This window comes from Elephas maximus, chromosome 4 (genome assembly GCF_024166365.1).
Source record: "Elephas maximus indicus isolate mEleMax1 chromosome 4, mEleMax1 primary haplotype, whole genome shotgun sequence".
NCBI lineage: Eukaryota > Metazoa > Chordata > Mammalia > Proboscidea > Elephantidae > Elephas > Elephas maximus.
Genome location: NC_064822.1, coordinates 32,911,708 through 32,935,979, shown reverse-complemented (window position 1 = coordinate 32,935,979; position 24,272 = coordinate 32,911,708). Strand labels below are relative to the sequence as shown.

Below are 24,272 nucleotides of genomic sequence, written 5' to 3'. Positions count from 1 at the left end.
TCAAATTAACACCACTAATAGATGCCGTTACACATCCGCCAGAATGGGCAAAACACTGGAATGTCTGTAATTTAAAAAAGGTAGGAACTGCCTAGTGTTGGTGAGGATGTGGAACAACTAGAATTCTCATACAGCTGATGGGAGTGAAAATCAGTACAACCATTTGGAAAACTAGTAACAGCTATTAAAGCTGAACAGTTGCGCTCTATATGGCCCAGAAAATTCCACTCCTTGAATAGACCCAACAGAAATTCATAGTATATATGCCCCTAAAGACATGTTCATAGCAGCATTATTTTTAAGAACCAGAAACTGGAAACAACTCAATGTTTATCAGTGGTAGAATGGATAAATAAAAGGTGATACATTAAAAAAAAATCAGAATGTAGAATGTTTAGATTATGAATCTAGGAAAATTGGAAGTAGTCAAAAATGAAATGGAATGCATAAAGATTGCTATCCTAGGCATTAGTGGGCTGAAATGAATTGACATTGGCCATTTTGAATAGGACAGACATTTGAGCTACTACACCAGGAATGATGACTTGAAGAGGAATGGCATAGCATTCATAATCAAAAAGAACATTTCAAGATCTATCCTGAAGCAAAATGCAGTCAGTGATAGTATAATATCCATACACCCACCAGGAAGACCAGTTAATATGACTATTATTCAAATATATGCACTAACCGCTAATTCCAAAGATAGAAATTAAAGATTTTTACCAACTTCCACAGTTTGAAATTGATGCATTGGTAATTACTAGTGGTTGGAATGTGAAAGCTGGAAGCAAAGAAGAAGGATCGGTAGTTGAAAAATATGGCTTTGGTGATAGAAACGATGCCAGAGATCACATGATAGAATTTTGCAAGACCAACGATTTATTCATCACAAATACCCTTTTTCAACAACATAAATGGTGACTATACATGTAGGCCTCACCGGATGGAAAACACAGGAATCAATTCAACTGCATCTGTGGAAAGAGACGATGGAGAAGCTCAATATCATCAGTCAGAACAAGGCCAGGGGCCAACTGTGAAACAGACCATCAATTGCTCATATGCAAGTTCAAGTTGTAGCTGAAGAAAATTAAAACAAGTCCACGAGAGCCAAAATACAACCTTGAGTATATCCCACTTGTATTTAGAGACCATCTCAGGAATAGACTTGATGCATTACACATTAATGACTGAAAACCAGAGGAGTTGTGGGATTATATCAAGGATATCATACATGAAGAAAGCAAAAGGTGATTAAAAAGACAAAAAAGAAAGAGAGAGAAAGAAAGAAAAGGGAAGGAAGGAAGGCAGGAAGGGAGAGGGGAGAGAGGGAGGGTGGTGAAGCAATGTGAGATTCATATAAGATGCTTAGAACAGTGCCTGGAACTAAATAAGAACTTTGTAAATATTATTAGTAGTGCCGTAGCTGAATGTGTTGTTCATTATTCTACAGAACTGTAGACATTTGTATGGACTTTGAAAGGAGATGGGGTTATCAGCTACGGTACTTAACAGCCACTTAACATTCCCGGGGTCTGATGTGTAGCCACCATGATTCATGGCTCTGGTTTACAAACATGAAAATTTTGTTCTCTTAATTTTTTTAAAATTTTTCAGAGGTGACTGTGCTTTAGTGACTAAATCTATGGTATTGAACTCACAAGAGACTATGACCTGGCCCTGGAATCTTAATGATTAAGTATCAAGTTATCTGAGCATTTATGTTAATGGTTCAGCATTTTCTCTCTCTAGTTAAATGCATATGGGGTGCAACATTGAGTGTTGAGTCAAAGCAAGGTTCAACAGTAGAACAAGCTCTCTTACCTGTGGGCAACCACATCCAATTTCTTGGCAGAGTGTGATGTTGCCATGTTTTTCCTGGACCCTCTTGCTCAGTCTCAGAACTCAACCTTGACTCTTTGTCTTGGCCGTATACTTAAATAGAAATGAAGAATCATGGAGACTTATTTTCTTGTCTTTCTCCCTCATCACAGATAAACAAAACACTCTAAGTTAATATAGTACAATTTCTTAACTAATAAATAAAAAAGTATGAATAATTATCAGCTTGCTCACTGTCATGGATTGAATTGTGTCCCCCAAAAAATATGTGTCAACTTGGTCAGGCCATGATTCCCAGTATTGTGTGGTTGTCCTCCATTTTGTGACTGTAATTTTATGTTAAGAGGATTAGGGTGGGATTGTAACACCACCCTTACTCAGGTCACCTCCATGTTCCAGTGTAAAGGGAGTTTCCCTGCAGTGTGGCCTGCACCACCTTTTATCTCACAAGAGATAAAAGGAAAGGGAAGCAAGCGGAGAGTGGGAGACCTCGTACCACCAAGAAAACAGCACCAGGAGCAGAATGTGTCCTTTGAACCCGGGATCCCTGTGCCTGAGAAACTCCTCAACCAGGGGAAGTTTGAGGACAAGGAATCTTCCTCCAGAGCCAGCAGAGAGAGAAAGCCTTCACCTGTAGCCGACACCCTGAATTTGGACTTGTAACCTACTAGACTGTGAGAAAATAAATTTCTGTTTGTTAAAGCTATCCACTTGTGATATTTCTGTTATGGCAGCACTAGGTGACTAAGATACTCACCTTGCTCTAAAAATTTGTTACTTTGATTCAGGTTGTAAAGTAAACTGAAGCCCATTGTAGCTATTTTCATTTTAACCTTTACACTCATTATTTTCAAAGCTTTGAGGGCTAATGTAATGTGTTCTGCTGACTTGCTTGGTGCCTGTTATCCCTTCTATATATTCTCCACTATATGTTTGTAGGAAACCCTCGTGGCACAGTGGTTAAGAGCTATGGGTGCTATCCAAAAGGTCAACAGTTCAAATCCACAGCCACTCCTTGGAAACCCTATGGGCAGTTCTACCCTGTCCTATAGGGTCACTATGAGTTGGAATCAACTCGATGGCACTGGGTATATAAGGGTATATACATTCATATCACATGAGTACAGTCTATTTCTTCCCATTTTATGTCTTTCTTTTCCTTCTGCGATTGGGTCCTCATGATTTGAGACCTCTGATCTGGTTGTTGTTGTTTTGTTAGGTGCCGTCAAGTTGGTTCCAACTCATAGCAACCCTGTGTACAACAGAATGAAATACTGCCTGGTCGTGCGCCATCCTCACAATCGTTGTTATGCTTGAGTCCATTGTTGCAGCCACTGTGTCAGTCCATCTCGTTGAAGGTCTTCCTCTTTTTCACTGACCCTGTGCTTTACAAAGCATGATGTCCTTCTCCAGGGACTGATTCCTCCTGATAACATGTCCAACGTATGAGACGTAGGCTTGCCATCTTTGCTTCTAAGGAACATTCTGGTTGTACTTCTTCCAAGACAACATTGTTCGTTCTTTTTTTCTTTTTGCCAAAAGAATGAATAATTCCTGGCCTGATAAACACATTGTAATAGAAATAACAAAAGCCTATTATTAGCACTTATTGGCACCTTAGAGGAGCCCTGGTGGAGCAATGGTTAAGTGCTCGACTGCTGACCAAAAGGTCAGAGGTCAAATTCACCAGAGCCTCTGAGGGAGAAAAGACCTGGTGATCTGCTCCTATAAAGATTACAGCCTAGGAAACTCTATGGGGAAGTTCGGCTCTGTCACATGGGGTTGCTATGAGTCCGAAATTAACTCTTGGCATACAACAACATTGGCCTCTTCAAAATGACTTACCTGTCATGATCTATCCATTTTCCCTGAGTTCAGTTTTATGATTTTTGTATTCTTTTAGACCTGTGCTGTCTAATACAGTAGTCACTAGCTAAACGTAGCTATTTAAATTATAAAGTTAAGTAAAAATGTCAGCTCCTCTGTTGCATTAGTAACATTTCAAGCGCTCAAAAGCAACATGTAGCTTGTGTTTGCATATTGGACAGAGCAGATTACAGAATGTTTTTATCCTTACAGGAAATTCTATTGGACAGTCCTATTCTAAAAGCCAAAACTGAGCCCATTGCTGTCAAGTTGATCTCAACTCATTGTGGCCCTATAGGACAGAGTAGAACTGCCCCCATAGGGTTTACAAGGCTGTAGTCTCTACGAAAGCAGGCTGCCACATCTTTTGTCCCACGGAGCGGCCAGGGGATTCGAACTGCCAGCTTTTCAGTTAGTAGCCGAGCACATAAGCACTGTGCCACCAGGGCTTCTAGCAGTGTTCTAGATAGCGCTGTTCTAGACAGTCTTATTTCCTTAACAGAGATGTGAAAATATCTCTGTAAGTCTATGGCCTCTCTGAATGATTAGACTTACTAGTCAAAGCTGGGCCAAAATGCTCCCCCTTTCTTTCATTCTTTTTTAAATAAGTTTGGTTAATCATTTATTTTGTACAGAGCATGAATTATAACTTCACAACAAGCTTGTTGGTGACTGTGACTTCCTCGTGAGAAAGCAGATGGGATACATAATTACAGCACAGTATTATTTATTTAGTCATGTGGCATTCTGTTATAGCTATCATTTTATTCTCAGTGCTTTTTTAAATAAAAAATTACTATAATGCTGTAGGCTCTGTAGGAGAAACAAATGTCATGCCAAGTTTCTCCATTCTCTGCCAAACATTGGTTTTTCTCCTCCTTTAACGGCTCTTTATGGTGTAATTCTCAGTTTTAACTCTCCCCCTTAAGCTTTTTGTGCCCCAGATCACTGTTTTCATAGTAATGACAGAAAAGGATGGCATAAAATGCTCCGGTGTTCTTAAATCATTGAAGAAAGATCATGTGGTATTTACTGTAGTTTTTGTTTAAATGTATTTTAATGTACTCTACTCATTTAAGAATTGTAATCATTCTATGGAGATCATGACATATCCATGTCAATTAACAAAATAAATCAGGTAGTGTGATTAGATCAGAGCAGAAAGTAGGGTAGGGGTGGAGAGTGCTAGAGCTACTTTAAATAGATTGTTTCCTTATACAGAGCAATCTTTCCCTCCATCCTTTATGTAAGGCTAAGTTTCAAGTGCTTTTATAATTGAAATCATAGTAAACTGTTCTTATAGGAAGGGCCAACACAAAGAACCAGCTTTGAAATTAGAGATTTTTTCTTTAATATTGGCAGAACTCCCTCCTCCACCAATCTCTGGAAATGGAAAAAAAAAAAAAAAATGGAAGAATAGTGTAATAATTTGTTTTCTCCTTTACTTAAGAAAGCTTCCAGGGCTGTGGGCTTTATTTGTAATTCAGCTACACGTGAATTCCCAAGGCCTCACAGCAGGACCCACACCTTCTCCCTCAGAGTCCTACCTCTTCTTTATGCTATATTACCACTTCCCCCAATCCAGATTCTGTCCAGTTTTGCATTTTGTTATGTGCAGTTTTGTACTGCATTTTAGGTGTTTCTAATATATAATTCCAGTCTTCCCAGAAAGAGTCTAGTGTTTGGAAAAAAACAAAAAACCCATTGCTGCTGAGTTGATCCTGACTCATAGTGACCCTATAGGATAGAGTAGAACCACCTCACAGAATTTCTAAGGAGTGACTGGTGGATTTGAACTGCCAACCTTTTGGTTAGCAGCTGAAAGCTTAACCACTGTGCCACCAGGGCTCCAGTAATGTACAAGTATTCTTGTATATTGACTAAGAATTATAATAATGTATGTTATTTAATGGGCATCTGCTATGGGCCAGACAATGTGCTAAGTGCTTTACATACGTGGTCTCTAATCCTCTCTCCTTGATCCTTTGAGACAGGTATTATTAGACGCATTGTAAAGATGAGAAACTAAAATTCTAGGAGCTTAAAAAACATGTTTGATTCTACATGGCTAAGTTGAGAGACTAGATCTGTCAGATTTCAGAACTTATACCAACCCTACATACAACAGAATGGAACACTGCCTGGTCGTGCACCATCCTCACAATTGTTGTTATGCTTGAGTCTATTGTTGCAGCCACTGTGTCAATCCATCTCGTTGAAGGTCTTCCTCTTTTTCTCTGACTCTCTACTTTACAAAGGACAATGTCATTCTCCAGGGACTGATTCCTCCTGATAACAAGTGCGAAGTATGAGAAGCAGACTTGTCATCTTTGCTTCTAAGGAACATTCTGTTGTACTTCTTCCAAGAATTCCAAGGACACCAAAGTTGAAAATTTTCTCTTGGGTTTTTTTTTTTTGGAGGGGGGGGTTGTGTGTGTGTGTGTTTTTGGTTTTAAAAAAAGCCTTACAGTGCTCTTAGTGGGCATTAACCATATCCTTTTTGAAAGATTATGTTCTCTTTAAGTTTTGAGACACCAATTTTTTATGTGATTTTTAAAGCTTATATGTGAACCTCACATTTTTCTCTTTGCATTTCAGTTTGATCCATTAACAATTGAAAGCAAAAAAGCAGCGACTGTGGTGTTAATGCTTAATTCTCCAGAAGAGGAAATTTTGGCTAAAGCATGTGAAGCCATTTATAGATTTGCTTTAAAAGGTTTGGATTTTTCAGCTAATCTATTTTATTAGTTTCTTTCTTTCTTTTTGTCTTACAGAAACATGTCATTATTTCTTACATTTGTGTCAGTTTCTGGGACCTGCTTGCTGGTTCTTTCTGTTTCATTAGTTTCTTAAAATATTTTACTACACAGTGGATACTTCTATCCCTAGTCTTCTTTCTCCCTAGTCTTTACTTCCTGTCAGATGAACTCCTTCAGACCACCAGAATACCATTTAATGCATTGCCCAAAAGTTAAGCATTTCTAGAAGTACTTAAATTAACCTTAAGGAATAATTTAGTCGCTGGATAAGATAGTCTTTTCAAAGATTTTATTGTAGATTGAGAAAATGTAAACATCTTAGGAGTTAACTGAAAGTGCTTCCAACGGCCCAGCTGTAATAACTTGAGCAATCAAATAAAGTGACACTGGATTATAACTCACAGGAGAAGATAAATACTCATGAGTCCATCCTGATATCAATAAATGACTGAATAAATAAATGGGAAAGAAAAAACCAATCTCCCGTGCAGAAGAATTCCAAATAATTCATTACCTAGATGATCTACCCTCAAGGAGGTAGAATGTAACTCCCCACTCTTTTAAGTCTGTGCTGCACATAGTGACTTCTTGCCAAAGAGTACAACATAGAAATGGGGAAAAATGAATAACTTTACAGTAGAAAAACCTGACAAACACTACCTCAGCCAGGTGATCAACAGTAATAATCATATGCACTATTGATATGATGTGATGAAAATGGCACTTTATGTGTATTTTTCCCAAAGACCCATAACCAGAAATATAGAAATTCTAATTTAGGGGCTCCCCAAAACTGTAACAATCCTCAAAAACAAGAAAAGTCTGAAAACTGTCACGGCAAGAGGAGCCTCAGGAGACATGACAACTAAATGTAATGTGGAAACCTGGCTAGGATCCTGGGATAGAAAAAGGATGTTAGGTTAAAACTGAGGAAATCTGAATAAACTATGGGCTTCAGTTTTTTTTTTTTCAGTAAATGGTAATATATCAATGTTGATTCATAAATTGTAATAAACGTAACCAATGTACCATACTAATGTACACTGTGAGTGGTAAGCGAAACTGGATGTGGGATATATAGAAACTCTTTGTATTATCTTCCCAATTTTTTTTTGTAGAACTAAAACTGTTAAAAATAAAGTTTATTTAAAAATTGCAAATGTTACAAATCAGACTATACTGCAAGTTTTCTTCATAGAGGATTTACAAACATAGAAGAGTGTTATAGTTTAGTTCATGCTAAATGGTGATAAAATTAGACTTTTATTATACTGTATAACATTTTGAAAACCCTGGTGGTATAGTGGTGAAGTGCTACAGCTGCTTACCAAAAGGCCAGCAGTTCAAGTCCACCAGGTGCTCCTTGGAAACTCTATGCAGCAGCTCTACTCTGTCCTATACGGTTGCTATGAGTCGGAATTGACTCAATGGCAATGGGTTTCTATAACATTTTGATTGAGACTACTTTAAAAGATTATATATAAGCTTAGTGTAACTTGATGTTTTTAACAAAATATTTTAAATTAAGGTAGGAACAATTTGATTTTAAAGAAATGATACTTTGGATATTGTTTTGGGACTTGGATGAGAGAACAACACATCATTCAATTAACGAATATACATTATTCAACTTGCTGTGTCATTCTAGTCATCACTGGGAATCCATATAAAGACTACAGTGGTTCTGGAAGGTATGGTTGAGGAGCGGCTTTTGTGAAATCCTGTGTCAGATTCCAGGGAGACTTGGGATTGTGCATCTATGAGGGCATGAGCTCCAGTCAGCCTTAGAGATTCACCATATTCATGTCATCTGGCTGTCATATGTACCTAATAATGAATCATCTCTTTTTATATGACATGAGGTAAAGAAATAGGCATGTATTTGATATGAAATCAACACAAATTATTTAAGTCCAGTGCTTTATACCAGCAGCATTTTTCTGAAATATTTTTTAAGATTAATGATAGGACTTTGCCTCCTGGCCAAGGTAAGGTAAAGATTTACCCTCCTGCCTGAAAATTAAAAAAAAAAAAAGGACAAAGTAACAGTTGGCAAGATCCTGGACATCAGGCAATGAAGTACAGTGAACACTGAGAGACAGGGAACAAAGGAAATAAGCCCTATGATTGCTCTAGCTTATTGACTTTAGAGAGTTTTTAGGCCATAGCACAAGAAGGGGAAACCTGTGCAAAGTCTGGTTTACTCCCTGAGTTAAGAAGATAGACCTGAGAGTCTAGGGAGACAAAGGTAGCTGGAAATTGCAGAATAGAGTAATAGGGAGGAGAGAGTTGCACAGAAAGAGAATTCAGGAGATCTGTAAAAGGTCCCATTCAAGTATTCAGCTGTGTGCTGATCAGCATGTAGAGAGAACCACTCAAGGTCTGGCAAAGAACCACCAAGAGGATTAGAGGTAATAGTGCCAGATGCTCACACAGGGGTGGGAGTAGTGCCTGTTCCCATTAACCATACTGAAAAACCTCAAGATACATGGGGCATTGGGTAGAATACACAGAGGGATCTTGCCTCAGTAGTGAGAAATAATTAGCCTTAGATTGAGCACTCTTGTGGTACTCCTAACAAATCTTAAAAGCAAAACCTGAAAGGATCTCTATTTCCAAGTAACTTAACTATGACCTGCAACAAATTTCAAAAATAAAAATATCTAGTGCTAAACTAGGTAAAATTCATGATGCCTGGTGCCTGGCATACAATAAAACATTACCAGCCATGAAAAGAAGCAGGAAAATACAAACCATAATGAGGAGATAAATCAATAAATCAAAACTGATATAGACCTGACACAGATGATAGAATTTGCAGACAAGAACATTAAACAGTTATTCAACCATATTCTATATGTTCAGAAACTACGTAAAGATATAGAAGAGATTTTAAAAAAAAAAAAAGCCTGAATAACATTTCTAGAGACAAAAACTTCAGTGTTGGAGATGAAAAATACATGGGCACAGATTAACAGCATATTAGACACTGCAGAAAAAAAAAATTAATGAACTTGAAGGTATAGCAAGAGAAATAATCAAAAATGAAGTATAGCAAGGGAAGAGATTTTAAAAAAGATGAACAGAGCTTCAGTGAGCTATGGGAGAAATTAAAGTACCCCAACATATATGTAAGTGGAATCCCTGAAAAGAGGAGAAAGGGAAAAAAAAAACTATTTGAAGAAATAATAGCCATTTTTTCCCACATTTGAAGAAAACTATAAGCCCACAGATACAAGAAGCTTAATGAAATCCAACACAAGGAATATGAAGAAAATGACGCCAAAGCACATCATGATCAAATTGCTTGAAACCATTAAGAAGAATATTTTAAAGACAGCCCACGGGGGGGAAATGACCTGTTACTTTTAGAGGAACAAAGATGACAGCAGATTTATTCTCAGAAGTGATGCAAGTAAGAGGTCAGTGGAGCTACATCTTTAAAGTACTGAAAGGAAAAAAAAAACTGTAAGCCTAAAATTTTATACCCAGCCAAAAATATCCTTCAAAAACAAAGTTAAAATAAAGACATTTTCAGGCACACAAAAGCTGAAAAGTTTATTACCAGCAGACACACACAACTAAAATGGTAAAGTCCTTCAGGCAGAAGGAAAAATGAAAACGATACCAGGCGGAAATATGGATCTACACAAAAGATTTAAGAGTACCAGAAATAGAAACTTAACATAAAAGATATTTTTTTATTATTTAAATTACTTTAGAAGAGAATTAATTAAAAAAAATCATGTGTGGTCTAAAACATATATATAAGTAATATGTATGCCAACAGCAATACCAAGATAGGAAGGGGGAAAATGGAAGTATATTATTGTAAAGTTTCTGTATTATATGTGATATGCCATCACTTGAATATAGACTCTGATAAGCTAATGGTTTATACTATAAACTCTAATACAAGCACTAAATAACAAAACAAGGAGTAATATAAGCCAGCAAAGGAAATAAAGTGAGTTATTCAAAAGAAGCCAGAAAAAGTAGAGGGAACAAAGAATAGATAGGACATATAAAAAACAAGTAGCAAGATGGTAGATGTAAGCCTAAACCTAAATCAGTAGTCAAATTAAGTGTTACTAGTTTAAATACCAGAAACACTGGTGGCATAGTGGTTAAGTGCAGCGGCTGCTAACCAAAGGGTCGCCAGGCACTCCGTGGAAACTCTATGGGGCAGTTCTACTCTGTCCTATGGGGTTGTTATGAGTCAGAATTGACTCGACAGCACTGGGTTTTTTCTGGGAGTTTAAATGCCTCAATTAACAGGGAGAGGTTGTTATATTCGATGAAAAGCGATACCCAGCTATATGCTGCCTGTAAAGTATGCACTTCAAATATAAAGACACATATAACTTAAAAGAATGGAAAATGATATGCCATGCTAGCACTAACGAAAAGAAAACTGGAAAGGCTATACTAATATCAAAGTAGATGAAAGAGTAGTAACAGAGATAAAGAATTTTTTATAGTAGTAAAGCAGTTAAAAATCAAGAGGCCATGAAAATCCTAAACATTTATGTACCTAATAATAGAGTTTCAAAATACATGAAGCTAGAAATGCAAGGAGGAATAGACATTCACAATTATAGTTGGAGATTTCAATATCTCTTTCTTAATAAATGAAAGAACAAGTAGATAGGAAATTTATAAAGTGAAAGATTTGAACAGCAGTGTCAATGAAGTTACCCTAATTCATATTTAAAGAACACTCCAACAACAGGAGGGTACACATTCTTTTCAAGACCACATGGAACATTTACCAAAATGTACCATATTTGGGACCATAAAACAAGCCTTAAATTTAAAAGCATTCAAATCATACGAAATATGTTTTCAGACTACAGTGGAATCAAGTTAGAAATTAATAGTATAAAGAACTCTGGACAGGTATCAGATAGTTAGAAAATATCCCACTTCCAAATAATCCATGAGTCAAAAGGAAATTAAAAGAAAATTAGAAATTATGTTGAACTGAATGAAAATGAAAACACAATATATAAAAATTTGTAGGATACTAACAGAATGCTTAGACAGAAATTTATTGCACTAAATGCCTTTATCAGAATATAAGAAGGGTCTCAAATCAAAGACTTCAGCTTTGCCTTAAAAAACTAGAAAAGGAAGAGCAAATTAAATCTAAGGTTAGTAGTAATGCAGATATAATAGATACATGGGCAGAAATCAATGAAATAGAAAACAAAAAGACAAAAGCAGTGAAATCCAAAGCTGCTTTTTTGAAAAGATCAGTAAGATTGATAAACCTCTAGCCAGACTGTTTAGAAAAAGAGAGGGAGGGAGGTGAGAAGGAGGAGGAGAGACACAGAACAAATCGTCAGGATCAGGAATGAGAGAGGGGACATCACTGCAGATCCTGCATAAATTAAAAGGATAAAATGATTATGAACAATGCTGATGAATTTGACAATTTAGATTGAGTTCACATATTTGTTGCAAGACACAGTCCCCCCAAAAAACAAAATAGATAGCCTAAATAGCTCTATATCTGTGATGAGAATTGAAATCAAAGTCCAGATGGCTTTACTTGTGAATTTTACCAAAATTTAAGGAAGAACTAATACAAATTCTACATAAACTCTCCTGCAAATTGAAAAAATGGACTACTTTGCAATTCATTCTATGAACCCACCATTACCTTGATACCCAAAAATGACAAAGACATTACAAGAAAAGAAAGCTGTAGGTCAAGGTGCTTTATGAACATAGATTTAAAAAATTCTAAGGAAAAAAAAAAAAAAGCTAATTGAATCCAACAGTATGTAAAATCTAATACATCATGACCAAATGAGATTTATCCCTGACTTGTAAGTTTGCTTTAACACTTGAAACTCAGTCAAAGCATTTTATCATATTGGTAGACAAAATAAGCCCACTGCTTGTCAAGTCGATTCCAACTCATAGTGACCCTGAAGGTCAGAGTAGAACTGCTACATAGGGTTTCCAAGGCTGTAAATCTTTACGGAAATAGACTGCCACATCTTTCTCTCACGGAGCCACTGGGTGGGTTCGAACTGCTGTCCTTTTGTTTAGCAGCCAAGCACTTAACCACTGCACCACCAGGTCTCCAGTAGGCAAAATAATGGCCCCCAGATATGATTATGTCCTAATCTCTGGAAACTATGAATATGTTATATTACATGGCAAGGGAGAATTAAGGTTTCAGATGCAATTAAGGTTGCTAATCAGCTGACCTTGAGACAGGGAAATTATTCTGGATTATCCAGGTGGGGTCAGTGTATCGCAAGGGTTCTTATAAGTGAGTGACAGAGATGGCAGAGTCAGAATCAGGGGAGGAGATGTGATGATGGAAGTAAAGGTTGGAGTGATACAGTTACTGGCTTTAGATGGAAGAGGTCAAGAGCCAAGGAATGCTCACTGGAAAAGACCAGGAAATGGATTCTCCCCTAGAGCTTTCAGAGGGAACATGGCCTTGCCAGTCAGTACCTTGATTCTTGCCCATTGAGACCTGGTTTTGACTTCTGACCTCTAAAACCTTAATATCATAAACTTTTGGTGTTGTAAGCCACTGAGTTTGTGGTATGTGTTCTACCATCAATTGGAAACTAATACACCATTAAACTAAAAACTAGAAAAGAAAAACCGTATGATTATCTCAATAAATGCAGAAAACGCATTTGACAAAATCCAACATCCTGTCCTAATAAAGTATCTTAGCAAAGTAGGAATAGATACAAATTTCTTCCACCTGATAAAACGCATATATGAAAAACCTATAGGTAACATTATACTTAATGGTGGAAGACCGAATGCTTTCCTGGTAAGATGAGGAGCAAGAGAATACCCACTCTTACCACTTATATTCGACATTGTGTGGAAGGTTCTAGCCAGTACAATCAAGCAAGACAAAGCAATAAAGGCATCCAGATTAGAAAAGAAGTAGAACCGTATTTGATTTATAGAAGATGATATGATCTTCTATATAGAAAATCCTAGAACTAATAAATGAACAAGGTTGCAAGATACAAGATCAATATTAAAAAATCAACATTTCTAGCTTTCACTTAAAGCACAATAAAAATTATTAAAGAAAAAAAATCAACATTTCTACATACTAGCAATGAACAATCAGAAATTGACATTAAAAACAATACTTACAATAGCATCAAAAAGTAAAAAGATGTTAACAACCTGTACACTGAAAACTGTAAGTTGTTACTAGAAGAAATTACAGAAGACCTAAATAAATGTTACTGTATACCATATTTTATGCAAAATAAACATGCCTTTTATGTTTGCTAACTGCACCTTCCCCTGCAAGATATTCTTATAAGCATGCTATTCTAATTTTTTTTTTCATAGCAACATGTAAAAAAAATTTGGCAAAGTGATGCTTACAGAAATACCTCCTGGGGGGAGGGCGTGATTGGCAAACAGACATAGAAGGCGTGTGTTATTTATATTAAAATATGGTGTACTATGTTTATGGAGTGTAAGACTAAATATTGTTAAGTGACAGTTCTCCCCAAATTGTTCTATAGATTCAACACAATTCTTTCTAAAAACTCAACAGGTCTTTTGTAGAAAAGGACGAATTCTAAAATTCATATGGAAATGTAAAAAACCTGGTAAAGTAAAAAAAAAAAATTGAAAAAGAACAAAGTTGGAGGACTTATACTATTTGATTTCAAGATTATTATAAAGCTACAGTAATTGATACAATGGTATTGGCGCAAAGATAGACAAATGGAGAATCCAGAAATAGTCTCATGGACAACTTTTGCAACAAAGGCAAAAAAGGTGGCTCATTGGACAAAAGAGAATCTTTTCAATAAGTGGTTCTGGAACAATGAGGTGATGTGAAAAAATAAGCTTTGATCCATACTTTGCACCATATGCAAAAATTAACTCATAATGGATAGTAGGACTAATTGCAAAACAACACTGAAAAACTTCTAGAAGAAAACATAGGAGAAATCCTTTGTGACATTGGGTTAGGCCAAAGTTTCTTAGATATGACACTAAAGCATGATCAATAAAGAACAATTTGACAAATTGGACTTTGTCAAATTTTAAAACTTCTGTTCTTCAAAAGGCACTGTTAAAAAATAGAAATACAAGCCACAGACTGGGAGAAAATGTTTGCCAATCATATGTCTCATAAGGGACTTGCATCCAGACTATATAAAGAACTCTCAAAACTAAATGGTAAGAAAACAAATAACTCAATAAAAATATATATATGTATACATGCTAAAGATTTGAACAGACACTTCACCAAGATATATGGATGGCAAAAAGCACATTTTGCTCAACATCATTAGTCATTAAGGAAATGCAAATTAAAATCACAGTGCAATACCACTGCACACCCTCTAGGATGACTATAATTAAAAAGATGGACAATAACAAATGTTGGTGAGTATGTGGAGAAATTGGAACCCTGGTGGGACCAGAAATTGGAACATTCTTGGGAATGTAAAATGATACAATCATTTTGGAAAAGTTTGGCAGTTTCTTTAAATGTTAAATGTACATCTGCCATATGATCCAGTCAAATTGTAGTACGTCCCTATAACGGAACTGTACTCAGCAATGAAAAAGAATGAACTGCTGATACATGCTACTACATAGATGAACCTCAAAATAATTAGACTGAGTGAACAAAGACAAAAGCAAGGACATATTGTGTAATGTCATTGTGTACTGACAGATGCCGATCAGTGGTTTCCTGGGAACACAATAGGGGAGCAGCCAATGACGGTGGGAAGAGTAACAGAGTGGCGAGAGAAAACTTTTGGTGTTGCTGGATGTGTTCATTATCTTGAGGGCAATAATAGTTTCACAGGTGTACACATATGTCAAAACTCAACAAATTGTAGTCTTTAAATATGTGCAGTTTATACCTCAATACAGCTGTTAAAAACAATAAAAAGAGATACAAAAGATGGTATTAACTTTGCCAGTCTTTTTTCTCTAGTCAAGAAATTAAAATGTGTATCATTTTAAAAATAATGTGATAAATATGTTTTAATGAAGATGTGATTATAATTATATTCTAAAAGTCCTAGTTTGCAAATTTAAAGACATAATTTAATTTTTACAGCAATTAGAAATATAAAATTTGAATTCAACGGCAGTGGGTTTGGTTTTTGATTTTTGTCCTAGAATGTGTCTTAAATTTAAATTCATATGATAAAATATTTTTGTGTAAAATATTTATTTTTAGAACTCCAGTATAATGCAAATATTATGGAATGATTTGAGAAGGGTAGTTGTAATATTCAACAATGCTTATTTACAAGTATTATTAGGTGACAGGTTTGACCACTTAGATGCAGGGCCACTCTGTGGGCTCGAGAAACCTATAGTGTGTATTTTGAAAACTGTGTTTTCAGAATATGAACTGATCACTTAAAATACAACATTACTTTTCTAATGAGAAAACTGAGGCATAAAGAGTTAAAGTGACTTTACTATAATTAATTTTGAAAGTGCAATCTATATTCGAATAGACCAATGAAACTGAAAAACTGAAATTTATCAGGATCTAAACATTATTCCAAACTTTGTAGAATGATATCCCTCTCATCAGAGTATGGATGAACTGCTTATAGTGTCAGGCTAGACTCTGGCCTTAACTGAACTTCTGGTCCTGGGGCTTCTTGGGACATCTAGAGTGTCCCCAGGTACTCTGGGCAGCTTGTACACCTCCTTGTTGGTTACAGGTGCATCTTGAATGACACAATAGGAGCTCTGACCTTATTGGGTGAAAAATGAGTATCACCACCCTCATTACCTGCACTTTAACTTGAAGAGGGGCCTATACCTTTTAATTACTTTTTATAATTAATTAACTATGCAAGCAAGTATTATTGAATGTCTATTATATGGCCAGCACTGAGGATATATGAGAGAACAGGGCAAACACAATATCTGTCCTCATGGAAAGGAAATTATGTGGAGTAGGAAGATAAAACACAGGTGGTTTCTTAGTTATCTAGTGCTGCTATAACAGAAATACCACAAGTGGATGGCTTTAACAAACAGAAATTTATTATCTCACAGTTTAGGAGGCTAGAAGTGCGAATTCAGGGCATCAGCTCCATGGGAAGGCTTTCTCTTTGTCGGTTCTGGAGGAAGGTCCTTGTTATCAATCTTGACCTTGTCTAGGAGTGTCTCAGCACAGGGACCCTGGGTCCAAAGGATGTACTCTGCTCCACCACTACTTTCTTGGTGGTATGAGGTCCTTCTGTCTCTCTGCTTGCTTCTCTCTTTTATATCTCAAAAGAGATTGACTCAAGATACAATCTTATAGATTGAGTCCTGCCTCATTAACATAACTGCCTCTAATCCTAGTTCGTTAACATCATAGAGATTAGGATTTACATCACATAGGAAAATCATATCAGATGACAAAATGGTAGACAGTCACACAGTACTGGGAATCATGGCCTAATATTTGGGGGGGACACAATTCAATCCATCACATTCCACTCTTTGGCCCCCAAAATTGATGTCCTTGACACATATAAAACACATTCACTCCATCATATCATAGCAAAAGTCTTAAATCAACTCCTAGTCCAAAATCCATAAATTCCTCTTCATCAGTGAAATTTAGAATACGACTTGTCTGCTTCCAGAGTACAGTGGTGGAACAGACACAAGATAGACATTTCCATTACAAATGGGAGAAATTGGAGGGAGAGAAAGGATAACAGGCACCAAGCAAGTCCGCAGAACACAACACATTAGCTCTCAAGGCTTGAAAATAATCCTCTGTTCTCTGAGACCATTTAGACAGTGGCCCAGCCCTTATTGGCTACACTCTCCAGATTCTAAGTGGAGGCCCCTCTTCCCTGGGCTTCAGCTCCACTGTCCAGACCCACTGAAATGGCAGCTCTGCTCCCTTGAATGTGGGCAGCCCCAATTCTCCTAGTCCATCTTAGTGGCGACTCCACCCTTTGAGACCCCAGAGGTTATGGCCCTACCCTTAAGACTGAGGCAGATCTGCTTTCCATGCTCCTCATCTCTTCAGCTTCTGCTTCCTGATTCCTTGGCATCTTGGCCCCTAATGCCTCACCACCCATGTCCACCCTGCTGGGGCAAGTATTCCAAAGCTCTTTAGCTCCACCAATAAGTGCCTTGAGGCACCCTACTCTGCCAGTAAATTTTGGCCAGAAGGCACTCAGCTGTCTTGCTCCAAAGGTTGGCAAGCCTAGCTCCACTGATAAGTGCTCAGAGGCAGCCCATTCTACCAAAGGTACTCCTGCCAAAGGTACTCAGCTCTCTGACTCCATGGGTGGGCTCCAGTGCTGTCTCATGCCGGTCTCCTGGTTCTGCTGCAGCTCTTCTGCTGCTGCTTGTTGCCATCTTTGCCATCTCCAGTGTAACAGCTCCCCCTCACTTCCTTGAGTCCTCACCAGAATCATCTTTGATGTCTATAATTCCACCAACAGCCTCTTCAAGGCAATCTAGGCTTTTACTAGTAGGCACTTTAAAACTCTTCCAGGCCCTATCCATTCACAGTTTCAAAACTGCTTCCACATTTTAGGTATCTGTTAGAGCAACACCCCCCTCCCAAATGTCTTAGGCTGGGTTCTCTAGAGAAGCAAAACCAGTAAAGCATATAAATACATATATAAACCAAACCCAGTGTCGTTGAGTTGATTCCGACTCATAGCAATCTTATAGGACAGAGTAGAACTGCCCCATAGAGTTTCCAAGGAGCGCCTGGCAGATTCGAACTGCTGGCCCTTTGGTTAGCAGCCATAGCACTTCGCCACTACACCGCCAGGGTTTCCAAATACATATATAGAGAGAGATTTATATCAAGAAATGGCTTACATGATTATAGAGGTTAGAACATCCCAAGTCTATGGATCAGAATAGAGGCTTCTCCTGATTCACATAGCCACAGGGGATGATGAACCCAAGATCGGCAGGTCAGAGAGCAGAACTCTTGCTCACAGGCTGCAAAGACTGATGGATCCCAAGATTGGCAGGCAAGACAGCAGGTAAGCTGATAGTACCGAGAACCAGAGGTCAGATGAACAGGGGCCAGCTGCAGGATTCAGAGTGAGCAAAAGCCCACAAGCCTTGCCAGAAAGTCCACTTATATTCGATGCAGGCCACACCCCAAAGGAAACTCCCTTTCAACTGTTTGAATACTTATGGCAGATCCCATCATGGAGGCGATCACATTATGTCAAATCTTATCATGGAAGTGACCATGTTATCATATGTTTGCCAAACTACATCATAACTCCCAAACCACTGAGAATCATGGCCCAGCCAAGGTGACATACAACCTTAACACTCACAGGTGGTTAAGCTGTTTATAAAGCAGGGTAAAGACTTGGATGTGGTGATATCACTAGATAGGGTGGTGAGAGGAGACCCCTCCAAGGGAGGTGCCGTGTGATCTACTAACTGCATGACAAGATAAAGCCAGCTTTGTAAACATCAGGGGGAAGGGAGAACAGCAAATGTCTGGGGGTACCTGCGCTCTAAAGCTTATTCTGAGAGAAATATGAATAGAAACAAGAGGAATGTGGAAAGGCAAATGGCAAATAAGAAATTGGAATGATGCAAAGAAGAGCTTTGATGAGATAAATGATATCCAGGTATGATTTTATTTTCCTGTGATGTCAGGTGAGGAAAATAAAGCAACTCTCCTTGAACTTGGAGCTGTGGAACCTTTAACTAAACTGCTCACCCATGAAGACAAAATTGTAAGAAGAAATGCTACTATGATATTTGGAATCCTGGCTTCAAATAGTAAGTATCGATTTTTAAAAATAATCAATTTCATGTAATGCATTATCCTTCTTTTTAAGTTTTAACTTTAAGGGACTTGTTTTAATTTTATTTAAACTGACTTTGATGTTAGTAAAAAGTTACATTAGTTCAACAAATATAAGATTTTATATTGTAAGGTATAGTTTTAAAATATAAAAATATGTGCAAATATATTCATGTAAAAACTCCTTTAAAAGTTGGTGTTGGTCCAGTTTTACAAACTGGAAGAACAATCATTGGCTCTTAAAATTGAAAGTTTTTTTTTTTAATTGGTGTAATACAATTTGCCTGTGTATATGTAAGTTATATTTCATATAAAGTAAAAAGAGTTTTGATATATTGATTTTTTGAAACTTTAAACTGTATTTTGCCAAAAATAAATTTTAGATATGTATTTACTCCTTAAATCATACCTATTACTTGCTTGGAATGTTTTCATGTATTTAATATATTGGTATAATAACCTGTTGCCATCGAGTCGATTCCAACTTATAGCAACCCTAAAGCACAGAGTAGAACTGCCCCGTAGGGTTTCCAAGAAGCACCTGGTGGATTAGAACTGCTGACCTTTTGGTTAGCAGCCATAGTTCTTAACCACTGTGGCACCACGGTTTCCATGGTATGATAGTATTTTTAAAATATATTTTCAGAATACCAGCTTGACCAAAACCATGCCAATAAAGGCAGCCTTTGACCAATGAGTAGGATGTTTTCCATTTGTAAGTCATTTTCTTATGTTATTATTACCAAAATTATAGTAGTTCATTTCTGAGTCATGCCACAAAAGCCTTGTAACTCATAATACCTCTGAAATGGCACCCCTAGCAGAGACTACATTTTAGCATGAAACTCAGGCTGCTAGGAATAAATATGTTTTGATCACGGTAGGAGCCCTGGTGGTGCAGTTGTTAAGAGCTCGACTGCTAACCAACAGGTCGGCAGTTTGAATCCATCAGCCACTCCTTGGAAACCCTATGGGGCAGTTCTACTGTGTCCCTATGAGTTGGAATCAACTTGACGACAATGGGTTTGGTTTTTTTGGCTATCATGGTATGTGTCTAAAATCATTCCAATTTTCTCCTCTTACCCTAGTCTCAGCCTTAGTGCAAGCACAGATTTTTTTTCTCCTACTTTCTGCAACCCCTCACTTCTCACTCATCGCCTGCCACTTTCCCTGGACCTTGTGTGATGGCAATGGAGTCTACTTATTCCATGGTGTCTAGCAGAGACTGTGGCATTAGTGTCTTCAGAGACAGTTATGGGTAGAGGATGAGAGGAGGAGGGGATGGGGAGTTTGGTGTGGTGTCTGTGCCCTGACAACCCCACCTACAGAGCGTTGTAGGCAGACGGGACTCAACTGGAGTTGTTAGTAGATGGGGTTCTGGCAGCAACTTCGGGAGCCTTAATGGTGTCTGTGCTGGAGTCCCGGTGGTGCGGTTAAGGGCTCAGCTGCTAACCAAAACGTCAGCAGCTCAAATCCACCAGCTGCTCCTTGGAAACCCTATGAGGCAGTTCTACAGTGTCCATAGGGTCGCTATCAGTCAGAATCAACTCGATGGCAATGGGTTTGGTTTTTTGTTTTGTTTTGTTTTGTTTTGTTTTCGGTGGTGTAAGGCAGGGGCTTTGGGGGTGCTTCTGGAGATGGCAGCAGAATGAGGGCAGTCATGGGGGAGTGGCTTTTTTACCCAGATAGATTATGATACTAGCAGTTAACACTTACATATATAGCACTTACAGTGTGTCAGACACTGATCTAAGTGGTATTTATACATTCATTCATTTAATCCTAACAAACAACCCTAGGAGAGTTATTATCGCCTTTTACATATGAGGCCACTGAGGCACAGAGAAGTTAAGTTAAGGAAGGTAGCAGTTATTTGTGTTATGGGGCCTTTGTAAATTTATCTCAGGGATTGCCTGTATAATAATTCTGCTTTAGTGCTTTATTGACTGTACTTATAATAAAACAAGAAAAGTTTAAAAAATTCTTTTTTTGATGCTATTTATATACTACAGAATTTGAAAACCAAATGTACTTCCCAACACCTCCTGTGCAACTGCCTTATAGCAATCCTATAGGACAGAGTAGAACTGCCCCGTAGAGTTTCCAAGGAGTGCCTGGTGGATTCAAACTGCCAACCTTTTGGTTAGCAGCCATCGTACTTAACCACTACGCCATCAGGGTTTCCATTTTAAAAATAGGAAAGACAAATCCTTAAATGATTGAGTTACTTGCCCAAAGTCATGCAAGTGGTTAGTAACATAACTGATAGTTAAAACTTTTCTCTATTATTCATAGTTTAGTAAACTTTCCATTCACCAAATCTTTCATGGTCCTTACTATTAGTGCACATGCAAGTCAGGTCCCCTAAATGATTTGGGGGGAGACCGTATCTCCTTTAAGAGTAGAGAGTTTATAATTTTCTGCTTACACTTATATTTTTCAACTTAATGTCTAGGTTCTCAAGACTTTTTTCCTGTTCTCTTTTGTTATTAATTTCTATTATTCATTTTATTTACCCTATTTTCTGCAGATAACACGTGCTTTCTACATCCGTTTGCTAACTGCACCCTGCAAGGTATTTTCGTTAAGTGCTGCTATGCCAATTCTTTTTCACGTTGGTGTAAAAAAAAATTAGCATAGCATGGAAAATCCTCATGGGGGAAGGTGTGCTTGGCAAACATAAGAGGCGTGCAATATTTGTACAAAAATATGGTAGTTTATCCCCTTTTTAAAATATATCAGGAGTTTATAACCTATGAAGCCCTCCAAGTTGTTTGAAAATTTTTCTGAGTACGATCTGTAAGTTAAGTTTCATGGACTTCAAAAGGAGCCTGTGACCCAAAAAGGCTAAGAATTTCTATTACATTTGGGTGATAAATGAGGTCGGTGTCTTAGGCCCACTGGACCTCACTCTCTAGGCTGGCTGGTGACTGTGACTCAGTGCTAGAAAGGGGTGCCGGGTCTGCACCCACAAAGCTGAGGACAGTGGGGCAGAAATGCTGCCTGCTTTGTGGCCTTCCAGATCTCCACTGAGCATGCGGATTTCAGGTATGATGAATGAATTTCCAAAAGCTTTCTTTCGATTCCATGAATTGGACAAAAAAATAAAACTATTATTGGAATTAAACAGATTTTCTATTTGAACTTGCTAATGACACAGCTAGAAAATTGACATCCTTAACTGCTTGTGAAGTTCTTCTTTTGTTAGTAAAGCCAACATAGTAACAGCTATTGTTTCATTTTTTCACACATGCCCAAGAAAACTTGGGATACAATATGAGCAAAATTATTTAGAAAACTAGTCATTTGATCTAGATGAAAAGTCATATTTCCAAATTAACATGTAACTGCAACTCTGCAGCTTCACTGTTAAGTCATCTGTGGGCAGTCTTCTTAAAATCAGTGATGCATCTTCAGAAATTTGTATCTTCGTGTGGTTTTCATGTAGTCGATAATATTGTTATGCACATAGTGTATTCATCTGATGTTCTGGCATAATTCCAGGTGCTAAAAGGATTCCTATGAGAGCCATCTTTCCCTTTTGCAGTTGCAAATCAAATATTCCTACTTATTTTTTTGCTAGAGAGATAAAGTCACATGCTTATGCCAAGCCTCTGACATTCAAGACAGGTATTTAAATTACTTTGTTAAACTTTTATCAAAATGGAGCTGCCGTCCCTTTCTGCTGCTATGTGATACTTAGTTCGATGAGGTCACATAACAACAGAGACTCATCTAATGAAGTCAGCTAAAGAGAGAGCTTATGATCCTTGTGAGGAGAATAGCAGAAGTAGCCTCTCAAGCCTAGACTTTATGTTACTTAAAGCAATCTGAAGAGCTTGCCATCTTAGCGATGGGTGGATGTGGAGGAGTATATAGGGTCAGCAATAAATTAGATAGTCAACATTATGCACGTAAATACTTGTGAATAAGAATGCAATGAAAACAGATAGCATGAAGGTACCCCAGGAAATGAAGGTGACAGAAGGTCTGAAACAACCTAAAATTGTAGGTGTCACATTATTTGACTAGAACGTGTTCATGTGGCCCAATAACAAGTCAGAGTTTCTGTTCAGTTGCCATATCTGAGAGTACTCTCAATTGAGAAAGAAAGGGAACAGAGATCAATATTGTGTTTCAAATGATGGAAGTAGCAGCTTACACATTATTTTTGCTGATTTGACCTCAAGAAAATAAAAATCGTATGAACAATCTGGTGTTGAAAACAGAATAACAAGTTAATCAACTGTACCACCGATTTACAAGAGATGCCAGTTGATCTGAATTGTCTATGGAGCTATAAGAAAACGGTTTAGTAGATCGATCGTTTAAATCTGTTGTGAACTTCATTTGTCTTTTGGGCTTGATTCAGATCTAGAGGAGAATTTCATGTCACAGAGCGATCCTCTGAAGAAAACGTTAACTTGCTGGGCCAGACCAAGGTGTAATGTCACCTGAAGCTGCACACAGTGGTGCGGCCTTTCCCCGTGGAGGCAGATCATGCAGAGAAACAAGAGGAGCAGAGAGTTCACAGAGCAACTATCTTCTTGACCTTATGGTCAGTGTTGCAGCAGAAACTTTTCAAGTATGTGGAAGACTATTTCGTATACCACATGGGAAGTGTACTTGGAGAGCTAAAAGCCCAGAAGTATTTTTCTTCAGGCATGTAAAAATAGGCAACTTTAGTGTGGCCTTTATGGGCATCATTCTGAGAGCAATACAGACCAGGCTTATAGACTTGAGAAGAGAACAATAACACACTTTTCTGGAGGTTACGCCTCCGTATAGTTGGCCTGAACACTTGGAATGATCTGAGTATTATAATACCAAAGCTATTATTTCTTAACCTGTGGAGAAAGCTTTTTTTTTTTTTTTTTTGGAAATGAGCATTGACTATAAAATGATGTCCTCCACCATGGGTGGGTACACTTTCAAAGCCCAGTTATTCTTTTGTACGTCAAGCCTGCTCACATATGTGTAGTGAGGTGTAATTTTGCCGGATCTCT

At 37.6% G+C, this 24,272-nt stretch overlaps 1 protein-coding gene across 9 annotated transcripts in view; it reads left to right on the top strand.

Moving 5' to 3' along the window:
• The window catches only part of ARMC3 (armadillo repeat containing 3), a 136,287-nt gene that overhangs the window by 15,318 nt on the left and 96,697 nt on the right, over nt 1–24,272 (top strand). For 7 of the 9 annotated variants that reach the window (XM_049881841.1, XM_049881838.1, XM_049881836.1 and 4 more), the window contains 2 exons: nt 6,310–6,427; nt 19,116–19,241. In XM_049881841.1, the coding sequence (XP_049737798.1) occupies nt 6,310–6,427; nt 19,116–19,241 (244 nt within the window). Of the gene's footprint in view, nt 1–6,309; nt 6,428–19,115; nt 19,242–23,638; nt 23,825–24,272 lie in introns of those variants that run through there. The other 2 variants (XM_049881842.1, XM_049881840.1) reach the window with 2 other exon arrangements.